General features: G+C 38.7%; 1 protein-coding gene across 14 annotated transcripts in view; it reads left to right on the top strand.

Annotated features, from left to right (window-relative positions):
- Window positions 1-25,671, top strand: part of DHRS3 (dehydrogenase/reductase 3) — a 42,250-nt gene extending 16,579 nt beyond the window's left edge. For 11 of the 14 annotated variants that reach the window (XM_075172537.1, XM_075172544.1, XM_075172536.1 and 8 more), the window contains 5 exons: window positions 20,896-21,039; window positions 21,338-21,457; window positions 22,201-22,439; window positions 23,463-23,588; window positions 24,811-25,671. In XM_075172537.1, coding sequence (XP_075028638.1) covers window positions 20,896-21,039; window positions 21,338-21,457; window positions 22,201-22,439; window positions 23,463-23,588; window positions 24,811-24,895 — 714 coding nt within the window. In that variant the 3' untranslated portion in view covers window positions 24,896-25,671. The other 3 variants (XM_075172548.1, XM_075172547.1, XM_075172550.1) reach the window with 3 other exon arrangements.
- Window positions 25,672-26,113: the final 442 nt, after the last annotated feature.

The following is a 26,113-nucleotide window of genomic DNA, read 5'->3' as shown; positions in this document are numbered from 1 at the left end:
CAAATATGGCACTCAGCAAGTTTTGATCCTCTCTGGTAGCGGCATTGCCTTTCTGCCTTTGGTAGTGGCACATTTTCCGTGCAACACTGAAGTAGGCTTATCCTTTTCTTCCTTAACATTTTTAATGATAATTTTACCTAGAAACTACCAGTGGTAGTTTCCATTCCCTTTGCTCTGAGATGTCATTTTTTTCCTGCCTTCTGTGCTCAACCCTAACTGTGTGAATTCAATGCAGTCTCCATATGCTTTGCCTTAGACAATCAAAAAGAAACGAAAAAGACTTGAAGTGGCTAGCAAGTCGTCTTTCAATAAGGCTTGTGAAGATTAACTATTCTATTTTTCTGCTGTGTTCTTATGCAGTTAACTGTTTTAGTTATATGCAAAGCTTGAATTATTGATCATAATTAATAATTTATAACAGATTCTGATTATCGGATGGTGTAGTCACAATATTCCAAGTTTAGAAAAACACTTCCACCAAAGGCGTGAAATTCTGAGGCCAAGCACAGTGTTACATAGAGGTGAACGGAAATGGCAACATATAGATTGAGATTCTAATAGTGGGTGTGCAGTATATCTTAAAAAAGTCATCACAGCGCTTGCGCACACAGACATAGTGGCGGAGTTTTGGAGGTAGGCGGCGATATATAACCATATTTTTGAGATTAGAATCTTCTGAAAGGTAGGTTAGTTGAGACTGTTAGCATATGAAATTTCCTCTGATACTTAGACTGGATTGGATTTCATCTTACACTCTATTTTCAGAGTCTGGTTTTGTTAATCACAAGTGAGATGTATCTGAGCAGTTTTTACCTAAGATGACAAGTGTTGTATCTCACTAAGATTACGAATTGTCATATCTGCAACTTTTTTACCGTAAAATTTGAGCTTGCATTTAAAGCTATGAAGATGGCGAGAAATAAATCAAAAAAGGGCTTATGCAAATGGAATACAGTGTCTTCTGCTTGATAGATGAGCATTGGAGACTGAAATTCTCAATCCAACAGAATGGAAGTCTCTTGGGCATGATCATGCAAATCCATCCTGATTCCAATTCTCTACCCCCATACTTTTAAGTCCATTGCTCTGCCATTGTGCCTCAAATATGACTTGGACAGATAAATGTCTAGGAAACATTTCCTTCTAAGGTGATACTTCTTTTCTTATGGTTGTTCACTGGCCTCTGATGAAATGGCCAATAAGGGGACAAAGCGGTGTGAGTTGTGTTTTCAGTTACAGAAGTGTGTATCTTCTAGTTTTTTCAATTAAGACTAACAACGATTTTTAGGCAGAGAGAGTCTTTAATCATTAGATCATCCCTGTTCGGGTGTATAGTAAGAGGTCAAAGGATCCATACTCCATTTTTACTTTTGGGTAGAAGTCTTCAAAAACTACTTGGTCATGGGAGGCATTGTGTATTTAAATGCTTCCTGTAGCACTTCTGGAAAAAAACAAAAGCATGTAAATTTGCTGTATGCAGAGAAAGAGTGGTTTACAGATGATACGGGACATGTTAGTGTTATTATGAGGGATGAATAGCATTGAATTTTCTCCGGAAGTACTCAAGTATTGTAATTCAACTTTCATGCTGTTCCCCAGAGATGTGTCCAGATTCGGAAGTGCTGGCTGAGGAGTTATGTTGCTGCTGATGATTTGCTGGAGAAACGAACTTTTTTACTTTCTGTTCCTTTTTTGGTTGCTTGCAAAATTCAAAATTTTCACTATTGTTGGCTTTAACTCTTGAGAATCTTGACTAAACCTTAAAAGTATTTGACCAATAGAGCATCACCTCTGCCTCAGTCTCACACATTGGTAGCTTTGTTACGGCTCTTAGCTTTTGATATTCTGTGGTTAGCCAAAACAGCAGAGTATATTTGTGTTAATGAAAAGGGAGAAGGAGATATTTTTATGAGTATATGATTTAATGCCTATGAAATAAAAATCCACTTCCAAAGCCTAATGGTGTTTTGCAAAGAATATACTGTATAATCGAGCTAATATTGGGAAGACTGGCCCCTTTGAACAATATTTCTTGTGTAGAAGAACAGCCCTCTACAGATGTGAGTAGTCAGGGGGATGTAGGGGCTGAATGGGTTCATTCACTGGTGGTCAGAGTTGGAAAATGCTTCTGGTTTCCTCTAAGCCATTTTCTTTTCCTACAGTATTTTCTATTATAGTGCCATTGCCCAGAGAGTTGTCAGCCCTGGCTTTGATGATCTCCAGTGATGAAGTTTTGATTCGTATGTCTTTTGTATGTCATTTGTTTGTCTTGCTCTTTGTAAGGTTTTCTTTTAGGGCATTTCCTTGACGTCTAAAAATTTTCCTTGTAATTTTAACTTATTTTGTTCACAGATTATTTAATCTGACATCTGACTGAACAGGAAAGAGATGCTTGGTTCTTAGGCATTCTGGATTATTAAATGTCACCAAAACCTAATAAAAGTAACTGAAAAAGATATATGATAGAAACAGATTCCCCAACTCTAGTATGTATTTTAGTATTCAAGGTTATCTGACAGTGACTTTGGAAGAGTTTCTTAGGCCTTTCCTGTTGGGAGACTGGTCAAAAGCCATTGATTTACAGTAGGTTTTTTATTTACACTGAAGGCTCTGGGCTCAGAAATCAGCAGTATGGGTCTTCAGTAGCATATCTACAAGGGATCTTATACAGCAGTGCTTTTCTGTTGTTCCTTTGTGATCATTTCTGTGATCTCAGTTACTTTCAAAGTATGTATATTTTGTCCTCCTATTTTTCTTTTTTTTTTTTCTTTTTTTTCCCTCCAGTTGTGATATGTTTGCCTTTTTGGCAACTGTAGCTATTGATGAATGAACAGAGGCCTTCTAGGGAATCAGGGGTGTTTTGGCATGAGAGATGTCTCCAAAATACCAAATGGGTTAGAGGCAGCCCTGGCCTTGTGTTAGCGTGCCAGTACTGCAGAGAAGAGTTGAACAATTCCTATTAACCTTGTTGAGAGTTCTTTACCTTCATCACTGTGCAAGAAATAACGTCGTAAGACACTGAAAGATCTCTCCTTTCACTGTTTTGTCCTCTGGACATTCACTTCCTGTACTGCAGGAGACTATGCGACTCAAAGGGTTTGCATGCTTGTGCAGTGGATGAGGTAAGCAGTCTGGAATATCGGGACAGACAAGAGCCCTTACTAGATGGCAAGGAGCTAGTATCACCAACAAAAACAAGAAACGGAAACTTCGCTCTTGCATGGAATGTACGGCTTGATAGCCATGACCTCGCTCTGTCAGCACTGGAGTCTAGACAAGTATGTCTGCAAGTCTGCAAGGTACTTTTAACAGGATGGCAACGTGATGGGCAGCTGTAGAATGCCACAAATGCAATAATGCAGTGATTATTTTGGGATAGGGAACAAAGATCCTGAAGGGGCACTACCTGAAAACTTTTGCTTTGAAATCTGATCAGAGGTTTTTTTCTTGTTTTGGTTTGTATTTTGCTTGTATCACTCCTGATTTGGTTCAGGCTACAAAAAAAAAAACCTGAAAATGTTGTGAAAGTAATGACAGAAGGAACAGTTGAGATTTCAAAGTCAGACCTTAATGTCTTCATTTAGGAAGACATTTGAGTGTGCTATCCTCTTTCAGTTCAATTACAATTGGGATGGTAATAAGAAGTCGGTGGAGGAAGGAGCATCAAGGAAGGGATGAGAACTGTGCAAGCCTGCACTGCTGCTGAAACCTGGAGCCAGTTTCAGTGTTCCACTGAATTCAACAGAACTGAAAACCTCAGAGGAATTGCAGGTGCTTGAGAGCCTTGTATAATTGGAGAGTTTTAGCTGAGTGAGATTTTTAGGCTATAAATTCAGTTTGGGATGAGAGTATTGCAGAAAGGTTATGTAAAAAATGGTGTCAGGTCTTAGAATTTAGCTTTGTGTTCCCAGTAATGGAAAATTTGGCAAGTTTTGAAATGAGTTTCTACAATGGCATGCTCCTCCCACATTATCTACACAAACTGCATCTGTAGTTCTATGAATATTTCACTTTGGTCTTTATGAATCGTGGACATATTATTGTCCTGGTTTGTATGAATTAGTATATAGCTTTTAAAAACTTCTTTATAACATATACCAATGCTGTATGATAAAAGATTAACTGCATTGTGACTAGAGCTGGAAATGAAATTAATACTAACCTCCTGAAGCGAGGGCAAAATACTGATACTGATGCTAACAGTCACCTTTTTTAAGGTGTAGGACAAAAGCTATTAGTATCTCACATGGATTTCAGTAAGAGTTCTTAATCTAAAATGTCTTTTAAAATATTGGTCATTCTCAAACATTCATCTCCGATTTCACTTTCAGAACCTGTAGAATACTCTTAGTAAGCTGTATTTGAGAGTTAGCTCTTGCCTGAAGAAGAACCTGACATCAAATTCTTAACGCACAGGAATTTTAATCTGCCACGGAGTTCCATCCAGATGGGCTGTAGTGTTCCAAACCTGAAAAAAATTTCTTTTGTCATGTAGAAAGGCATATAACTTCTGATAATGTGCTGGAGGAGTGGGGAAGGGATGAGGTAGCATACCTGCAGTAAACTCAGTAAGTCCTTTTGCTTGCTGTCTGTCAGTTTTTAAATCCACTGCGGCTGAGCCAGTCATCAGGAAGACACTTGTATTCTGCAAGTAATTGATTTCTGACATATATCTTGCAATTCATTCCGAGTTCAGAACATTAATAGACCTGATCTGGCCACCCCAGAGGAGGTTAGTTATACAAGGAAAAGAGCCGATTTAAAATTACTTAATTTCAGAGCTGAGAGGAACTGGTTTTCCATAAAATATGATTAATCACCATGTTTTTTTTTTAACAGGCACCATGATCTAACATAATGAAATCATAAAGCCTTTAAAATGATGTTTATAAAAGAAATGGACGCAGTTCTGATATACTTTACCCAATGCAAATGCAGTATGCAAATATACTGCACAAACAGATGTTGAGATGGCCTGCTGTATAATAATTTAAAAAAGGCTCAGTGTAAAATTTACATAAATATTTTTAGATTCTAGTACTAAGACAAAGTTGTCAAGAGAGCATCTGTCCACATACTGAATGCTTTTTATGCCCTGTGGAGATACCAGAATGACATATAGTCCATGTATCTGATGGATTTCTCTGTAGTAATTTAGCAATGCAAGTAAGGAACTAGCCATTTTGAAAAGGCAATCTGACATGTCTTGAAGTGAAAAAGATAATGTAATCTAAAAGGAAATTTTGCATTTTCTATGTTGTAGATATTTTAGTATATTGAGAATATTTACTCAGGTAAATATCAGGTTCTAGGTAATTAATCTCTCCTGTTGTGTGTGTGGTTGAAAAAAAAAACCCACACAGGAACTGAACAGTTTCAGGCATATTTTTAATGACGGTTACTTTAATCTTATTTAAATTTAAGCACTTAATCTTACAGCGAACTATTAGAGCGTGTCATAACTTACCAGTAACCAGAAATATGTGAAAAGAATTGGGGAGTGAATGTTTTTCCATGTCATGCAAAATAATATATTAATTTGGAACTTTTGGTAAACTATGAGAGAGTAGATTTTATTGAGTCGCTTTATGGTTTCTAGAAAGGCTTTCCTTCTATACAGATTATATACTGACAGCAACTTTATTTAATGGGTTCCTGTTGGCAGCTCACTTCCTTGTTGATTGAATTTAAGGATGGGCAGAAAAACCCTTGTTTCAAGTCCCAGGCTTAGATGGCATTAAGCCTGTTATGTGTGCTAGTGCCAAGGCCAGCAGTTTGAATAACATGCTGAATAAGTGTCTCTGGTTGGCAAGCACAGCCAGAATTTATCAGATATCAGATATGTTGATGTCTGTGAAGCAGCATTCTGGCTGAAGCTATTTTAGCTTATAATTTAGAACATACCTGTCTTTTGTTACCAAGTATGTTGTAAAGAGAATAAATAATGTTAACAAGGAGTGAAACTTGCAGAGTAACAGGCTTGTCATCTCACATCAGGATACAGGGATGTCATGTGAAAATACTGTCCCACTGAGACCATGCTGTGTTGGCACACCAAAGTCCAGCACTTTTTAAAATGCTTAAGGGCTGGCATCAAGACAGTTAAACGAGGCTTCCCACAAAATATAAGGACTGCATCAATGCTGTAAGAAATCCTGCGGTAAGTTTTTAAAGATGAGGTTCTATATTAATGTTCTTGTAGTGCCTCAGAAACCCACTCATGCACCAGAAATAATTTAGCATAAAGATGCTAAATATGCTATATAAGGACAACAGAAAAAGACGATGCCTCCCTCAGGGTTTACAATGTAGATATAAAACAAAAGGCAACAGCTGAATACAAACACAGAAGTCTGTACTGATAGGGGTTGTAAAGCAAGTGATTTCAGCACCACTCATTTAGCATTTTTAAGGTTTTGGAAAGATATCACGGCAATGGAGGTTTTAAGGTAGCATTTGAAGAGCAACAATAAAGAGGTTTGGGAAATGTTTACAGAGGTGCAGACAGAGTGGTAGAAAACACAAAGGTTGTTTGAAAAATTAATGCTGGGAGGTGAAGGCTGCAATAGGAGCTCTGATGCTAAATGAAAGGTGATCAGTAACATGGGGATAGTGGCCTTGAAAGTGAATACAGAAGATCTGGAAATCTTGAAGAGGAAGCAGTGAAATTCAAAATGGGTGTTGACTTGGTCAAAGCAGTAGACTAGGTATATGATCTTGAGCAGGGGGGTTGGACCAGATGACCTCTAGAAGTCCTGTCCGGCCTCAACCATTCCATGAGTCTGTGATCTTAGTCTTACTTGTACCAAAGAAAGGAAAAAGGCTGCTTTTCTGAATTTCATGGGTGACAAGATGGGTTTTCATCTATGATGTTTCACCTTACTTATCTGAAGTGATTCATCCCTATTTTATTTGCGGGGTTTCATCACCTACAGTGACTTGTAAATGTACGGCTGAGTATTTCTGTTGCATTTATGTCATGAGTCTGGCATAGGCTAGGAAAAGTTGTCTCAGATTTGTAGAACTACTTCCACCTATAGATAGTTTTTACTGCATTATAAAATGCTGTTGAGCTAATGTCTAATTAGTTTGGCACAGCAATTTGCTTTAAGAGTGACCATAAGCCCTGCATACATTTCTAAGCATTCTAACTAAAAAGTTTTAGAAGGAATCAAAGATTTTTTTTTTAATTATTTTTCTTTTTACCTTGCTGTGAAAATCTGTCTTGATAGGGTGATACTATGCAACGGATAGTAAAAATATGAAGGAGGAACTTAGAAAACTCTGAATAGACTCTGAGTTACATTCCTCAAACAGATCAGCAACATTCGAAGAGAACATACACAAAGATAGTACATCAAGAACTAGCTGATTTTACATCATACTACCATAGCCAAGACCAGGAACTTAGCCTTACAGTAACCTGAGAGGTATAAAAGTATTATGACAATTTTTCCAAGAAAAGAACTAGGGCAAATAGATGACGATGATAAGCTCACAGATAAGCTCACAGAAGTAGCCAGTTAATTCTACAGGAACTATGGGCAGAAGAAAAAAAGACAACAGTTCTCTTTATTTTCTTCCCGTAAAATTGGACAAGTTTGTAGAAATTCTGTATCTTTCCTTCTGAACAGTTTGGAAATGTCAGCTAATGATTATTGATTTTGAGTGTTTGTTTTAAAATCCATTAACAAATGTAGGTTACTTTTTAATGTTCATTTTCCAATTTGATTTCTGTACTGAATTAAAGATACAAATCTAATACCATTGCTGCTTTAAGGCATTGTGTAGGAAAGAGAGACTGGAAAGGGAAAAATCTTAAAGACAGAGAACAACAGCTGACCACCAAGAGAGAACAAACTCTGGAATTTTTAAACCTGTGTGCTTATCAGGAATATAAAGCAGAAATTATTAGAGAGATCTTTTTAGCTGGGCCCAGACTCTGTTCTTCAAAGCATCGTGTCAACATGCTGAAGAGTCGAACAAGTCAGACCCAGGCACTGCCAGATCCATTGGCTGATAACACTGACGCCAGTAGAAAAGGGTCAAATACATGTTGTTTGACCTTTATCCCAGTGGGGATTAAATTGATTCTAATTAATAGACTTGAGAATAGATGGGTACCTTGGCAGAGTTTGTAACTAATTTAAATTGTTCGTCCTATTAGCTTAGTCATAAACTATGCATAATTACAAAAGGATTTTGTGGACAGCCACCCTTATGTTGCCACCTTCTTAATTACAATTTATTGAATACAGTGCTACAGAGCTTACTTGTTTTGATTAACATAGGGATTTCTGTTGTCTAACACTGCCTGAGCAAATGTGTCAGTGCTCCACTTACAGTAATAAAATAGTGTTTGAAAGCACAAATGCAGCCCTGCTGAAATCAGTTATGCTTTACGCATGTGACCATGAGATAAATGTGGCTCTCAGTATGTAATGAGTGGTAGTTGTACCTCTGAGTACACTTAAACAACTTAAGCAACTTAAAATCATACATATTTTGAGGTGGCATAAAAATGATGCCTGGAAAGCTTCTGGGCTGTGAATATCCTGTAGTATGACATATTTTTAGCCATAGGTTAGAAAGAGTCTATATGAAGATGGGGTGGCAGTTGGTATGACCTGCCTAATATATTTCATCCCTTATCTAAATGAAACAACCATTTAAAATAGGTGCAAATGGAGTTCAAGCTTGACTTCTCATTAAGTCAGTGTTCCTTCTCTTGGGTCAGCACAGGAATCAGCTTGCACCAGTTGTATTGATAGGTCGTATTTGTCTTTTAGATATGTTCTCTTTCCCAGTAAGTCCTGGACTGCAACTGCTAGCTAAGTTTCTGTGAGTGCTGACTTGTATCAGAAAGTGAAAACTTGACACTGAACAAGATCTTACTTCAGTGTTTCTTAGAAGTTTAACTGTGCAGCAAATGTCTCCTGTATAGGCCTGTGTTAAGAAATCAGGAGTTACCACTCAAAAAAAGCATGATATTTTAAGTAATTATAATTGTTTGTTCGTTCTGTTTGCCCTTTGAATCATGTGTACACCCAAGTTACATTTTCAAGATTTTCTTCATATTAGAGGAGTGGACAAACTTGCACCACTTTATCTGAAAGCAGAAATTGTTAGATAATCTTTTAACTCTGGGTGCTGGACCTTAAGAAAAATCTCAAATATACTAGACTTCAAATTAATGGAAGTGGAAGATGTTGTTGTAAAGACACTGCACAGTTCGTCTTTCTGTGCCCCTAAAAAGAATGGATCAACAATAAAAGTGGACAATCAGATATTTTCTACATGAAGATTAAATTAGTGTTGTCTTAGATATGTCGTTTTAATCTCCTTGCTAGTAGTAAACAGAGACACCTCGTCTGTCGGATCAGTGCATTCGCTGGGCGAGACTTGGCTGTGGTAGTTTGGAGAGGAAATGGGAAATCATGACATCCACTTTCAGCAGCTTGGTTTTATGTTGATTACAAACTCAAATTCCCTGTGCCCTACCTCCTAAAAAAACCCTTACCAGTGAGGACAAAACTCAGCTTACTGCCTTAAAGAGACGAGGTCATGCTTCCAAGTAGAATATTAAAGACATCCAGCTGGTACAAATACTTCTTTCCCAAAGTGGTAATAGAACAGGGCTGGCTCTGACCAGAGTGAGCTGTCAGAAATGATGTAAGAACATTTCCAAGACTCTTGGGAAACACGGGAGTCCTGTCTCACTGAACTGAGCTGTTTGATTTTGGGTTTTGAGATACGCTGATTGTGCAATGTTGTAGAGTGTTCTTTGTGTCGCTTGTTATTTGATTTTAATCCAGGCTCCTTAGAGACTATTGTCAATGTTGTGTTTATATTTGAATGTGTGCTTTATGGAAGCAAGAGGTTTGCCTCTTTCAAAGCAAAACGTTTAGCTGTCAGAGGGGTTTTTCAGGGTTCATTTCCCTAGACGATGATGTGCAACTGTTGCAGATGGCCTTATGACACCTTTTATGCTGTAAGGAAGTGTGTGCATGTATGCACATGTGTGTATATGTGTGTGGGTAAGTGCGTGCGTGTAGTGCTCTGGCACCTTGCATCTCCTTTACAGCCCAGAGTTCATCAGTGGGTCAGCCAGCTCCTAATGACATCATTACACTTGTTTACTGCGCACACAGAGGAAGTGCTATGCTGATGGGTTTGACCACTGTCATCTTATTTTAGTCCAGCACTTTTGGAAAATCAGAAATTTAGAAAAGCATCTTACTTCTATAAAGTGATTTTAGTTTCTCTTCCTGACTGAGTTAAAAGGGAAAATAAAAGATAGAAAATAAAATTCTTAACCATTGAAATATTACAAGAACAGTATTTCATGTTGTCATTAGTTAGTGCAACTAAATAATCAGAATGCTGGCTATAAATTGAAAAAAAGATCCATCTCAAAGGGAGTTACTATAATTGGGATGAACTATTCTGCAATACATGAAGTCAGGATGGCTTCTTTAGCCACTAAAATCAGTAAAAATAGTTAAAATACTTTTGGTTTGCTTTTGAGTCACAGATTTAGGCCAAGTCGCATTATTTGTATCAGGATTTAGGCTTCTAAGTGCAATTTCAATGATGACAATACATTATAGATTTCCCACTGATGCACATGGAGATTGCTGTCAGCCAGTACTCCTGCAAATCATGTCACTTAGTTCAATTATTTTAGTCTTTTTGAGTACCTATAAATATTTTTCAGTGGAAGTAAAGATTGTTCTACAGTGAATGGGAGTCAACCAAAAATAGGCCTCTTTTTTAGGGCTAAATTTCACGCACTTCATAGAAGTAATTCACAGATCCCCAATGCTCTGCAGTCTACTGGTAGGTAGAAAACCCTTATGGCATAGAGCTGTGCTTGTTACTGACTTCAAACACATTAAGGAATGTGTGACACATTGTGCATCAATATTATGTTACTGCCTCCTCAGCTAAATCTTAGGTTACTGACCAGGTTACTTTATATAGTTAATTTTACTGGAAAGTAAAGTTTATCTCATGTTCTGTGGTAGCTTAATTGATTTTATGTGCATGTTGAAGTAAACTAACTTCATTTCGCATTGCAGTAGCTTAAAAGGCATGCATGTGGTAGGCAATTGCATCCAAAGGATGGTAGCTTCCAGCGAGCTGTAACTTCTTAATATGCTGGAGCTTGGTTTGTGATTCCAGCCCCTCTAGTTTAAATAAGTACCATTGTAGCAGAATCTGATTAGAATTGCTTTGATAATTGCTGGATAAAAGTAATGATCACAAGTTTTGTTGTTACATTTAGATATCATTTTATTTAGCTAGAGCTGTGCTGTTTTTCACGTTTTTAGAAGCAGGGTAGCTACTTCATCTTAACAGTGCATTGAAAAAATTGGTATAATCAATGAAAGACCCTTTTTAGCCACGCTGTACCCCTTTGGGGGATGCATGTTCTGGGAGCTTCCGATCTCCAATTTCCATCCTCCTCCTTTGACTTAATAGGCTGAGAGAGTGAAATATGTCCTGAAAACTGTCATTTTGAATAGATGAATAGATTTTAGAACAACAGATGAATAGATTTTAGAAATTCTGCCCTGTTGCATAGCAACAGTCACCATTAAAAAATAACATTTTGAAATGTACATAAAAAGACGGGAAGCCATTAAGCTTTCTTCTAAGCAGTATCCTTTATTTCTTTGAGTAAAATACTTATAAGAAAAGCTCCTTTTCTGTCAGCTGTCAGCTTTTAGATTGTTTAAAATGGTAGCAATTCTTTTTCTCTGGAGGCAAAGAAAGGAGGCTTGTAGAGGAGCTTGTCTGGAGCTGTTGCTAGCATTCAGTTTATATACAAATTTCATCTAGGCTATTTTAACTCCCAGTACTTCTCTGGTAGCCTCATGGGAGAAATTATTTTTTCAGTCAAAAGCTGCATCATATTATGCACATGGATGATCTGGAGCATATTTTAGGTCTTTCTGGAGGGTAGTTTATAATGACAGCACTAGAAACGTTGGTCATCCTTAGGTTTCCATGTCTGTTTTTGTTGCAAGTCTTCTTCCACTTCGACAAATTTAAACCCTTCCCCTAGTCTTCCTTTTCTGTGATGCTCCTACAGGAGCTGGGGTTGTCTCTCTGCCTGTGTCTTCCTCTGGCTTGTAAATGTTCCTTGTGGCTTTCCTCATTCATCAGAGCTTTTATTACATTTACCATTTTGTCCACCTTACTTTTGGATTCTGCTGATATGACAGTACAGCAAAATGCAAAGTCCCCTTGACTGGTAACAGGACTATAATGACATATCAGAGATCTACATAACAATGTGGAGTAAACTTAGCTCCAGTTCACATAGCAGTGATCATAGATTACTGCCAAAGTTCAGAACCAGTCCAGCATCAGAAGGCTAATTAAGTTACCTTTTGAGTATAGCATCTGATTGATAAAATTGTATTTATTATTTTTTATAGAGCTTGTAGTGGAATTGTATATATTCCCCAAAATAAGTAAAGTGCTGATCAAATGCTCATAATGGTTTAGCTTAAAGCAAAACTGAAGATGTTCTGAATTAAAGCTGACAATTTTTTACTCTAAACTGGTAATCCAGTATAATTGATACTTTTGTAAGCTATTCAGGGGACTAGCCCTAGGAGTCTCTCTGAGTGCTGTCTCAAAGGTGGTGATGCAGTGACCAGCCTTCTCCACTAGAAGTTAAAACCGCTCAGCATTTCAAGATTTCTGTGTTACAGAAACCATCTCATAAATATAAAGGCAAGCTCTAAAAAATAATCCAGTTCTATTGGCACTCATTTTGCAGCTGTTTAATTCCTCTTTTCTATAAATTTATGTTAGGTCTGATTTTCCCAATTTGTTAGTTAAGAAGTAGCAGACTTTTCAGTTAACTGTTGGTTGAACCAGGCAATTTTAGGAGTTACTTTCACCCAGTCAGGTGATGGAAATAATACTGTGTTAGATCCACGTTTTTAATTTCACGTCCCTTACTTCTAGCATTACCCTGTAATCTAAACTTTTGTTTGTTTTTAGCTTTACAAAAACAAACACTCTTACCGTTCAGTGTCAACATAACTTTCTATCATAGTAAATGTTTAACTATATTACGTGAACATTTAACCTGCCACATGTTAAGAATTCTTTACCCTGAGAGGTATATGTAATAAGTAAAAATAATAATGCAGCATTTTGGAAGGAAAATATGCAAACAGCAAATCTTCAACTATGTTGAAATGCCCTGTTGGACCATGGCATTTTTGTCAAGCAGAGCCAGTAATTTCTTTTTTTTTCCTTTGAAACGTTATTTACTGACTTTCTATCCCTTCATCCTGTCTGCTGTGCTTGCAGTACGGAAGGGCTTTCTGCACCTGCATATTTACCCTTCCCACAATTTCCTGAGATCTCTGTGGACATTTTTATATGAATCTGGATTATAGGGATGGCATGCCAAGCAAATGGAGGCGGCAGCACACTAGTTATTTTTACAGGATGGAGTATTATACTTCTGTTGGTAGATATCTTCAAAGCCTTACCTCAAATACATAACTGTAAAAAACTTACCCCTCTCCCCATCCCCCAGATATGCCACTACTTTCTGCTTTGCAGACAGAAAATTTTATTGCTGGATAGTTCTTTGTGTGCTTTAGTTCCCTGGAGCAGAGGCCAGTTCTAACACATGGTGTGGCAGACATTCACCATTAAAAATCTGTCGTTTTTTCCCCCACAAATGCTTCCATGAACCTTTGCAGGGTGACAGCTTGTGGCCACTTGGTGCTTTTGTTGGAACGTGCACTCCATTTGACCCTGTCCCAGCGTTAATAGGATTGTAAAGGCTGACTCCTGCATGACCTCTTCTTGCAAACAACCCTAACCCTTCCCCTTCCTCAACTGTTCTGTACAACAGAGCTGAAAAGTGTTGCTCCCAAGGCAGTCTGGAGTCGCAGTTCATGTTGCAGACGAAAGCAATTGGAAAAACCACTGGAAAAAAGTCAGCATGGGGCCACCTGTCCTTAAATAGTCCTGACTGTGAGAACAGTAGGCATTTGTTCACTTCTTTAGAGGGAGCCGGTCTTAAATGCCTGTATGCAGACAGAAAATTACAAATTTTCTTTCCAAGGAGGGCCTCTATTGAATAGGAGACAGGCGTTTACATACTTCTCTATGAGTTTTTAGGTGCTGTTTCGTTTTCTTCAGAGGAAAAAAAAGGGTGACTGGGGTACAATTGGAATTGACGGTGGTTTAGGTGAATAATGTTAATCCCATTGAGTGCTAAGTCAACATACAAAGTAATAAAAGTTCTGACTCTAGACTAAAGGAATTGGAATTCACTCTTTTAGTCTCCTTCTGAAGTCTCTTTAGACCTAACTTTTAATCTCATTACTGTATATTACTCCTGGCCTTAACTCAAACCAGTCTGTGTTTTGTTTACCATGGTGGCAGGATTAAATTTAAATTAAATTCTTATAGTCTAATGTCTTTACAGCTTTTAAATACTAATCTAGAAAAGCTTGTGTGTAAAATAGGTAAATGGGCTTACTCTCTTGATTCCCTCCATGCTTACCTGTAATCTTTCTTATACCCGTCCCTTGCAGCTTTGATATTCACTTTCCACTGTGGGAATTGAGAAAATTTTGCCACTGGCCTGCTTTGTTTGCTTACTTTTATACAAGTGTCACTAAGGGGTGGGTTAAGTATTTTGACCTACTTCAGGCATCAAAAGGTTCTTTTTTCCTTTCTAAAGCGAAGATTGGCTTTTCACACTGAACGGCCACACCTTTCACTCTTCCAGTAATCTGTCTTTAGCATGCCTCTCCCATGAAGAACTCCTGAAAGAACTTGTCTGACTTTGCCCTGGGGGCAAGAGAGGGGAAGGGGTGGAGGAGAAAACCCTTATGCCATTGACAAGCAAAATACATGAAGGCTTCTGAGGCTGTAGGATTTAGCCTCCTGTTCTCATGATATGCAAAACTCTGCCAGGATTATGGGATACACTGGAATGCGTTTCTTCGGAGGACCGACTGTGAGTTAGTACTACCAGGCCTTGTAAATATATGGGGATAAGACTGACATACTTCAGTGGATTATCTACACTTTGTACTTCCTAAAAGTATGCAAGAACTTTCAGTATTGGGTGCAGAAAGGCTTTCTCTGTTTGAACAAAGGTAGCAGTCTGTGCAATTACAGATACCAACTCAAACAGAGCAACTTTTGTTTCACCGGACTAGGAAGGAGGTTGAAAGGGGGAATGAAATGTGTTGACCTACCAACTACTTCCCATCTCTGCTGATCTGTGGCTAGGAGTTGTGGTTGATTTGTGGAGGCAGCAATAGTGAGATCAGGCAGCAAGGGCACTTCCGTGTCTCTCTGCAACACTTTAATCTTTCAGTGTCTTCAAATCGATACAGAGGATTGCTTCATGAATTGTAAAATGCAGAAACTTTTGGAATGGAAGTTATATCTGCTAATCACAATGCACGTTGTTGTGTTGAAAAAGACTTAAGAGTGAACAATTCTGTACTAAAATACAACCCAGATAATCCAAGCGGAGTGTCAAGAAATGGCACATGTTCTGCCTCAGAAATGCTTTTGTTGTGGGACACCTTTCCAATACTGGTATAGTTCACTGGAGGGATAAAGTCTAGCACAGCGGGTTTGCTGAAGATACAGTGCCAAATTAATCGACGATGTAAAAGGGCAACGTTCCTTTGCTGCTGTTCTTGAATTGTGCTAGCAATAAAATCGGACCAAACAAGTTAAATAGCCTTGTAAATGATGTATAATTAGCTCTAACCTCATCTCCTGCACCAATAATATACTTAAGACTCTGGAAGCGTAGATCATGTGTGTCTATTGTGGTTGATAGCAGCTTCAATCTAGACCAGTTTATGTAAATTAGTGGCTTGATCTGATTTTGTGGTGGTCAAAAGCATAACTCTTACTTATGTTATAGTGAAAATCAGGATTTAAACCTGCAGTCAGGTTTGGGGCTTTTGGCAAGTAGCCAGTGCAGGCCTCTATTAGAAAGTCTTGCCTTAGTACAACAGCAGCTAAACCCTTCCTTTTGACTCCCCTCCGACCTCAGGGCATGTCTCATTAGCAGATTAAGTCCAGAGTTAAACGAGTCCTCTGGGAGCGGAGGATACAGTGTCTACTGAGCCTGCCACTCTAGCTGAAATGATTTTCCTAAGGCCAGATAAGGAGTTCTGTGGCTTGCCAGAGGGGAGATCTAGAGATAAGGTTTGTTTTGCAAAAAGTCTGCTCATGAATAAATCCTGGGAAAATCTGCACTAAACTATGATGTCACAGCCGTTACCTACTTTAAACTTAATTAAGAGGAGGGCGTGTTACGTTCCTCTGTCACCATAAATCTATTCTTTCCTATGTCCAATGGTAGGAAGACCCCTACCCTGCTGCTGCCCGGGCTCTCATCGCCTCTCACCAGCAGCCTGGAGCATAAGCGATTGCTTTAACATTCCCCCTGCCTCCCTGACTGCCAACCCCTGGGGTCACCCAGAGGTAACCACGGGGCAGGAAGCCTCCAGGAGCGGGCCTGCCACAGCGGGGATTAACCGCCTCGCTGGGCTGTTGCCCTCGACAATTTTCTGGTCAGTAACTTTTTGAAAGGAGAGCGTGTCTAGTGCCGTAGGGAGGGGCAGGCAGGAGAGGATGACGAGAGATGAAGGGGGAGAAGAAATAGTGGCTGGATTCTTTCCAGGACGGAAAACTGTCTGTCCAAGAACTTCTCCAAAACACAAATTAAATATTCCTCTATCCACCATTAAATTACTGTGAATGGGTGGCTGTGCAACATCCTGACAGGCTGTGTAACAAGGAACGCCGTGTCTCTGTTCTCCTTTATTCCTCTGCATTTTCCTCTGTCCCAGACAGGAACTTCTGTGTCTGTAAGAGTCATTCTCTCCAGGACTTAACCTCCAGTTGGGACACACTTATTGCCAATTTAGAATTAAATTTAAAAAGGAAAGGAGGCACAGACCAGAATCCAAGACCCATGTCTACATTTTGAAAATTGTGCTTCCTAGTAAAATGGACCATTTCCTAAACTGCAGACTTAGATCCTTACAAATGCAGAGCCCTCAAATCCTAACTAGGGCAGGATAAAGCTAAATGATGCCTTTCTTGATGTTGACTAAGCAAAGAATAAAATGAGAATTCCTTACATGCTTGCTTGCATATAAAGGGAAGAGCCAACTGCGCAGCTTTAGGCTAACTGGAGCTCACGGGGCATCAGCAAAACACAGGCCCAGGCCCACAATCGTTCATCAGTTCAACAGCGAGCAAAAGTTTTTGTTCAGGAGCATTGAGAACATGCATGATTATCCCTGACTCTTACGCTGTGTGGTTGAATGGTTTAGTGAGAATGTTACAAATAACACAACCTTATGAGTGCCAAACTGCAAATTTTCAAATTGCAGATTCTGCAGAAGGAGGTGAATTCAGGAGAGCAGAAGACTGATGAGTACGTTTGTAGAAATCTCAAGAGGCAATAGTAGAGTAAGGACCTAGAAAAACATTGATGAAACTGCTGCAAGCAAGAAAAGAAGAGAGAAGTATTGCCTACACAGAAACATTAAGCCAAAGCCCTCTGTAAAGACAGAGTTCAGGAGCAACAGAAGCCTCAAGTATGAGGGTAATGCAGGAACTAAAAGTCTTGTCTCTCCGTAAGATCTGATATCCTAGGAGGCCAGAGGGAAGCCCGTGCCAATTTAATTTGGCCAGATGTAAGAGAGAAATTGAAGGTCTCGTATGATCTTGTAGGAGCAGTCAAGCTTGAATTTGGACCAAAAGCATGTTGTATTGAGTTTTGAGTTTTATCCATCTGTAAAAAGTAGCAGAAATGACGGCAGGAAACCTCACTTCCCACTGTGTCGTTAGGGAACTTTCACCTCTCACGAAAGAATGGTCTTTTATTTACTGCTTTTCTCTTACGCAGGCTGAAGCCTTCACCTGAGTGTGAACAGTATCAAGGACACGAAAACTTCCCATGGAAAAAAATCAGTACTGAAGTTAATGCTGTCAGCAGGATAACCAGCAAATTCTGTCTTCCCCAGATGGCCCAGATTTTAATGGGGTCACCTTGCAAGACTTGCCTGTAGGATATTAAAGGTCCCAAAGTAACTGTTGGGGCATAAAAAATGTTATGTCCAAGAGTTGCATCACAGACAGATGTTCCTTTGACAGGTCGTCCTTTGCTTAACTATTCTTCCATGTATATTTCCTGACATTCAATGCATCAGTGGCAACTCTTGGGAATAGGAGGCTGTATGGATGTTTGAAACAGATTAAAGTGAAGAGTGAGTGATCTACTTTTTATTTTGCAATAGCAGTATGAAACCCTAGAGTGCTAGGTATATGAGGTCAGTTTCTTGCCTTACTCCCCTTGTCTGACACCTTATTTCTCTTTCTCTCCTCTTCCTCTCCTACCTTCCATCACTCTTCAACTTGTCAGTTACTTTTTTAGTGTCTGCGTTTGACTGATCCAATCCTGCTAAGAGGTTGCAGTTCACACTGATGCAAACTCTGTGGGCATCAAACTTGATGCTTACGGTTGACATTTTGTTGTGTTTTTTTCTCCCCTTTCCGCAGAGATGTAGGTTGTGAAAGAGAGAGCAAGTAAGTGTGTATGCTTATAGTTGAACAGTATTTTGTAAATATTTCCTGAAAGCTTGTGAAATTTCTCACATGTTTTTGGTTTCCCTTCAAGCCTGCAGAGTAGGCATAAGAAATATCACCAGGTCTAGCTCTGAGCTCAGATGCGAGTAAACAGCCATCAGTTTTACAAGCTTTATGTAGATGCCAAAGCCTGATGGCCAAGAGTGATATGCTGAGACTTTTGAAGACAGGCCAATACACAAGCCACATTTTTAACCGTATGCTTTCTTACAGTTTTTAAGTCTGGTCACAGCTTTTTCCTTGAAAATTACTTGCCCTGAGATAAGATTTCCCATGAAATGGCTCTGGCATATTTATACATGGTCTGAAGTTTCTGGTTAACCAACTCGTTAGTCCTTTGGTGATTTTGAGAATATAAGTCTATCAGTCTGTGTGTGTTGATGTTCATAGATATGCCAATGATTTATAAATGGGATTAATTGTAAATTTAACTCATTTAGGAAATGGTAGAGGACCCAGGTGCTTCTGCCTAGACCTTGCCTAGTCGCACAGGAAGAGCTCTTTGACCCTGCCAGAGATTAGTTTTAGTACCAGTTATGAGATAAGCTTAACTAGTCCTTAAAAATAAGCATGTTAAAGCTCTCTGCAAGAGATTTGTTGTGGGGAGCAAATACCACAGGTCCTAAATTTTTTTGCTGCTACTAAGTTAATTGAGTGATATAATTTAGACTTTTTTTCATGTTCTTCCAACTTTTGGAAAACTCAAAGATTATTAACTCTTTAAAGTTTAAGTGTGCTTATTTTTAACCATTAAAAAATCAACATACCAGTCAGATTCATACTCAATACACAGTGGTATGGGAAGCAACTGTAATCCTGGATCACAGGTGATAGGGCCACTGCTTGGAAATAGCACTGTTCTGAGAGCAACAAAGCTGTTTGCATTTTCAAAGTCCATTTTCCCAGTCCCCTGATCAGAGTAAACCTGCATTTGACTATGTAAATGTCCTCATTTATTTTTTAGTACTAAATAGTAATTTTGCATAATCAGTGCTCACAGTTGCAATTGTGAGCAGTAGCAACCTTTTCTTCTTTCTCTTTTGGATCTTGCTGTTTGACTTACAGAGCAGTCAGCTGATTTCAGTAACATACTCCATTCGGTAATTTATTTTTTGCAGAATGACAAGTGACTCACCATTCATAATATGATGAATGCTGAGAAGACTTAGCTTGAAGAGCAAAAAGGATAGATTGATTCATATATAGATGTCTTAGGTAACAGAGAGATGAAATTATATTCCTTCCAGTAGCCTTAAAAGAAATAGAAAATAAGGTTATATACTAGGAAAAAAAAATTTCATTAACTCTGTTTAGCTGTAGATTAATGTTTGAAAAACAGTGGTGGAAGCACCATCTCATACTTGAGACTAGTGTTGTTGTCTAAGAAAAATCATACTGGATAAAGCCCCACAATGAAAGTTAATGAACTTGGTAACTTTTCAAGTTATTTCTATTTCTGATCTCCATCATGGTGTAGACATACAGATAGGGTTGTGCTGGTTATGTCTTCATTATATATCAAATCCATGCTATATGATACTCAGAATTGTTCTTCGTACAAGAAGTAGTGCATGATTTTTACTGTGTTAAATGGGAGTGGCAAGTAAAATCTTGCATATATTAGTTGCAAAATAAATTCATGCTTGACATTTCTCACTTTAAATGTCTGTATTAGGATGAACCTCTTGTTTGAAACGTACCTAGGACACCAGCCTGCAAACAGCGTTGCAAATAGTTACATATGATATGCTGAAAAAATATGTTTTACTGCAGAGCAGGTACTATCTCCAAATGTAGAATAAGAAGTAGATTACATACCAGATATACAGGAAGGTCTGTGATTTTAGAATAAATTTATCTTTCTCTGTGTGTGTATAGCAAAAGCAGGAATAGATTTGAAATTTCATGATACAGAAAATTTGCCAAGTGTTTCATATGTTTGTCATGTTAGGCTAGAGATCTGATTTTTTGTGTTAGCTATTGTGTTGTTTGTAAAGAACCTGTAAATAGAGTATCAGCAGTGGGATGCAGCTACCATCATAATACTCAAGTCCCATCCCCTCATACTAGAAAATCATTGCTAGTCTTAAATGAAACAATGCAAGAGGCCTGGCAGTGAAAACACATCAAACAAACTGTTGAAGTTAGAAGCATGTTTTAATTATTTTAGATTTGAAGCAGAAGCAGTTTGACTCTAACAAAAGTTTCTTGCTGCAGATCATCCTGTGGGGTCGAACTGAGAAATGCCTGAAGGAGACCACAGAGGAAATCAGGATGATGGGGACGGAATGCCATTATTTCATTTGTGATGTAGGAAATCGAGAGGAGGTCTATCGGCAAGCCAAAGCTGTGCGGGAAAAGGTTAGTGTCTGTGGAAACACTGTTTGTGGGCAAGATTTAGTAATGACTTATATTTGATGAGGAAAAAAATATATTGGCAAATTGGGGAAAGAGAAGGGTGACCATCCATATTATGTTGTACAAAGTCTAGCTACCTGTTTTAAGTGATCCAGAAGGATTACAAGGCCTATAGGCAAGAATGTCAAAAGCTATGAAAATAATAATGTATTTAAGCAATAATAGATATTCAGATATAATGGTGACTGCTGATTCGTGAGGAGAGATATTAGTTGTAACAAGTCATTTGCTTTTTTTGCAGGTGGGTGATATCACTATCCTGGTGAACAATGCTGCTGTGGTCCATGGTAAGAGTCTGATGGACAGCGATGATGATGCACTGCTCAAATCACAACATATAAACACCCTGGGACAGTTCTGGGTAAGACAAGCTCTTGTGTCACATGTGTTCAGAATTGGGAATGAGAGTGACAGATTACAGCCAGTAAACACTTGGCTGCTACTAGGTCTTTCTAAATGATGCTTGGTAAAATCAGTCTGACATGAAAAGGAGACAGAAAAAAACAATGTGAGGCACAAAGGCCAGAGGAAAGAAGTCTAAAAAAAATTTAATTTTTCCAGTAGTAACACAGTATTTGATGCTCTTGTATCCGCATTCTGTGATTTCCAGTAAAACATTTGGTTTCTTTTGAGAAAGCCTGAGCTCACAAAGGATAGTTTTCTGTACAGTGATGTGTATGGAACATCAGAGGAGCATGAGACTACATTGCTCAGGGAAGGAAAGTAGTGTGAAACTCATTCTATTTTGAATTAGATAATAAAAAAAGAGCTTCTTGTGATTTCATCACTTTGTTGAAGACTTTATCCTCTACAAAAAGTTCCTAAACACACAAAGCATTCTGTTCGTGGCCTTTATCTGTGAGTACCGCTTACTTACGTGGTAGGAAAGATTTTGTTTTGTTCCTACACAAACTTTCACTGTTCAGAATCTTTCAGAAAATGACAAAGCAACAAAGTACTCTCCTACTCCTTTCCTAGCATAATGAACAACACAGTTTGGCTTATTGTCTCCGTGTCACCTTATTTTTTTCAGTAACTATAGTTTTTGTTGTACCTCTGCTGAGCAAACCTTTTTTTCACACACCCCCCTCTGTTGTTCTTCAGACTACCAAAGCATTCCTGCCAAGGATGCTGGAGTTGCAGAATGGACACATTGTTTGCCTGAACTCTGTCCTGGCCTTGTCAGCCATCCCTGGTGCCATTGACTACTGCACCTCCAAAGCCTCATCCTTTGCCTTTATGGAGAGCCTGACGTTGGGGCTGCTAGACTGTCCTGGAGTGAATGCCACAACAGTCCTGCCCTTCCACACGAGCACAGAGATGTTTCAGGGCATGAGAATCAGGTCAGTCCAGGGGAACTAGAATAAAGCATCTCATTTTAAATGAATCATCAGAATACACTCCTAATTAATGCCTCATTTAGTTAAGAGAATTTGATGTCTCATTTGGCTGCCTGGGAACAGCGGGTCACTCTAGGCCACCTGGGACTCATCAGACTGGTTCCCTCAGTTTGCTGGCATATTCATACAGCCTGCCTGTACTGAGCGAGACATTTGCTTCTACAGAGAAAACTGAAATCTATTTTTCCCTAAGTGTATTTGGGCCATATGCAGCCACCAGAGAAGGAGGGGAGGTAATCTGAAAATTGAGGTCATTCAAAAGGAGCAGTCTAAAAATTACTGGAGAATGAACAGTACAAATTCCTTCCTCATTCGTTGAAATACTTAATTCTTTCCCACTGAAAGGAATGACAGCCACTTACTGAAGTAAGGCTATCAGTACCTCCTTTTTACCTCTAAAAGAACAAGCTAAATGCAAAGACTAACGGCTGACCAAATTAATCTTTTACAATGGACAAAATAACGTATTAATATAGTCTGTGCTCTCTTAGTCAAGAAAATACGCAGTGTCAAGCTATTGCTGGAGCTGGGAAAAGCCTTATGATTGGTATTAAAAGCAATGGGGGAAAATATTTGTCTTTCACCTGTCAAGAATTTGAATCAAGCAAAGAGCAACAGAGAGGAAGAGGAAAAACACCAACACTGAAAAAAGACAGCATTTTGGTATTGATTTGCACAGTTTAAGAAAATCCCTGAATCAAGGTTCTGCCACTTATCCTGAAAGGCACCAACATGTACATTCTTAACCGTTTAGCTAACCCGGTAGTACTGGTTGGAACTGGGCTTTCTGCTTTCCAGCTTTCTGGCTGGAACTGGAACTTTCTGCTTCTTCCAGCCTGCTTTGGGGCATGTTTGAATGCCAGTAACCAGTGATAGCTTAGTGAGTAACAGGGCTTGGACAGTGATATCTTAAAGGAGGAGTTCGGGTTACAAATAATTATTTTATTTTTTGCTTTATTTATTCAGGTTCCCTAATCTTTTTCCTCCTCTCAAGCCAGAGACAGTGGCTAGGAGGACAGTAGAAGCCGTTCAGATGAATCAAGCCTTCCTGCTCCTTCCATGGACAATGCATGTTCTTGTTATCTTAAAAAGGTAAATATTTCCTTTGCCCAGCAATAGCCTAGCCAGTTAGGCAAGATTGGCTTACAGTCCTCTGTGTCTGTCCACCAAGACAAACCTCAGTTTGACTGTAACCCCATATCCAGGATCAGATTGGTTCATCCCTTCCCACGAAAGACAGTCACGGAAGCAAAAGGGAGAAAACTTTCTGAGATTCCCTTTGTAGATGTTTTCCCTGGATATAACCCCTTTATGAAATCAGTTTCACTCCCAAAATTTGGATTACTGAGTTCTGAACTGGTACTTGTATCTCAGAAATTTCTTAACAGTTAACATATGCGTGTAGTTGATTCTGATTTAGTAAGCCACTCTTTGGACTCTAGGCTTTATATTGTATTGTAAAGGATTTCTGTACAATAAGGTATGTACATCACAGCTGTATTTAGAGAGCATTGCTTGTGTTAAAGCAATGAAACTATTAAAAAAAATACTTTTGTGTATGATTAGGACAGGAATTTTAAAGTCCCTAAGCAAAGAAAGTCATAACTTCATATCCTGAAACTACTAAAGAGAAAGGACATTCAAAATGGCGTTTCCATGAGAGTTTGCACTAAAGCCTTTGGAAAACCTACTTCAGTCAGGAACTGAAACAAGGCCATGAGATTTCTGTGGAAAATAACTGCAATATTGCATTTCAAACAAGAAAAAAAAATTCACAATAAATGATTTGCTCTGAATGTAAAATTTGGGATACTCGTCCCAGAAATTCTGCAGATTGAAAAAGGGCTGTTCTCCTTCTCCTTTATTGTAAGAATTAATCATTTATTTTCCATTACAGTAGCTGTCAGGAAATTATGTCTATATCCATACCTTATGATAAGGAGTCCACGTGCCTAGCCAAATAGATGGCAAGCTAACTAGAGAACTCACTTTAAATTTGTGTATTTCAGAGTGCAAGATTCTGCACAATATTTGGGAGGAGTAAAACATGATGGTATCTTCCAAGTTACAGTTTTTACAGACCTTTTTGGATAAATATTCCTGTAGAGAAAGAGTGACTTGATATAACTTTCTCCTTTTAGGCCTACTCACAGCAGGATACTGACACGTTTGGTCTGTGCGCTCTCATTATCTCATTTTAAGAATATGTGTACTTATGTATGTGTGTACATAAATGCATATTTATACATCCTCTTATTAGAATAGACTAAGAAGTTTGTCTGGTCTGCTTATTTTCTTTCTGCTTCTCCTGCAGCATTCTCCCTCAGGCAGCACTTGAAGAAATCCACAAGTTTTCTGGGAGCTATACCTGCATGAACACTTTTAAAGGACGAACATAGACTTGATGGTGCAAGGACTGTTCTTCAGTGAAACCAACACAAGCATGAAAATCCTGACAAGACTGTGAATCAGCAGTCTTGGCTTTTAGCCTGTTCATGTGACTTGCACTGCTCTGAGGCAACACATTTCTTGCAGGTCATATCCATAGTAACATGACCTTTGCACAGGATTGAATGAATAGACTATGGACCCTTGGAAAGAAAAACAAAGAGTGTGAAATGTTTATATGATGTTTAATTCTTTAGAGTTCAATTGTTAAATCTACTCATAGTTTTAAGATGTAATTTTTGTTTCTAAAGTGTCTGTAGGCTGTCTCAGCTGAGAGACAGCACATCACACCCCATACTTTATCCCCTCTCTTCAGAGGAACTGCAGTTACCAACTGCTACTGGTTTCATTTCAGCTTTTTGAATGGGGAACTTAAAAATACTTTGAAGAACTAAAAGTTATGGACATTTAATGGAAGCTTCCTTTCCTTCTTTCACTTCACATCCGTTGATGAAACTGTTCCCAGCTCACATCAGGGAAGGAGCTAACTGTGAAGCAATGTTTTCTTTGTTAAAGGCCACCCAGGACTTCTGTCTGGAAGGACTGTGCTGGGCCCAGGAAAGCTGTCTCACTTCACCTGTGAAGGCAGGAGAGGAATGCTCAGTCAGAAGAGCAGGCGGTTTGAACAGTGGAAGATTCCTTCTGTCACTGAACTCATATATGAAATTTAATTGTCTTTCTGAATATTTTTGTTCATTTATGATAAAATATATATATATTTTTAGCATTAATCCCAGATTGCCACGCATGTAGGCAGCATCACATTGGGGATGAACTAAATCTAGAACTAAAACTAGAGCCTGCTTGTACAAACATACATTCACTGACATAATCCATGCAGAGGAAAATCCATTGTATCAATCTGCACACTGAAGTAAGTGGAATAATGCTCTAAAAATAGAATAGACAGTACTGTAGTGCTCATGAAATGTGAAGTTTGGAAGCACAGTTAGCAAAGACCTGATTAAATGCACGTTGAATTCAATTGGGAATATACCCATTGTTTTTTAGGGGCATTGAATCAGGCACTGATCAGCCAAAAGTGATAAATACTGCTTGGACTGAAATGCCAGAAGCAGCTAGACATTATTTATTTTTGTAATGATATATTCTCTTTGACAGCCTAGTAAGAGCAACACTGCATTCCTATGCCAGATGCAGTGTGCAGC

Source organism: Calonectris borealis, chromosome 23 (assembly GCF_964195595.1).
Source record: "Calonectris borealis chromosome 23, bCalBor7.hap1.2, whole genome shotgun sequence".
Lineage (NCBI taxonomy): Eukaryota > Metazoa > Chordata > Aves > Procellariiformes > Procellariidae > Calonectris > Calonectris borealis.
This window is presented reverse-complemented; position numbering and strand designations above follow the sequence as displayed.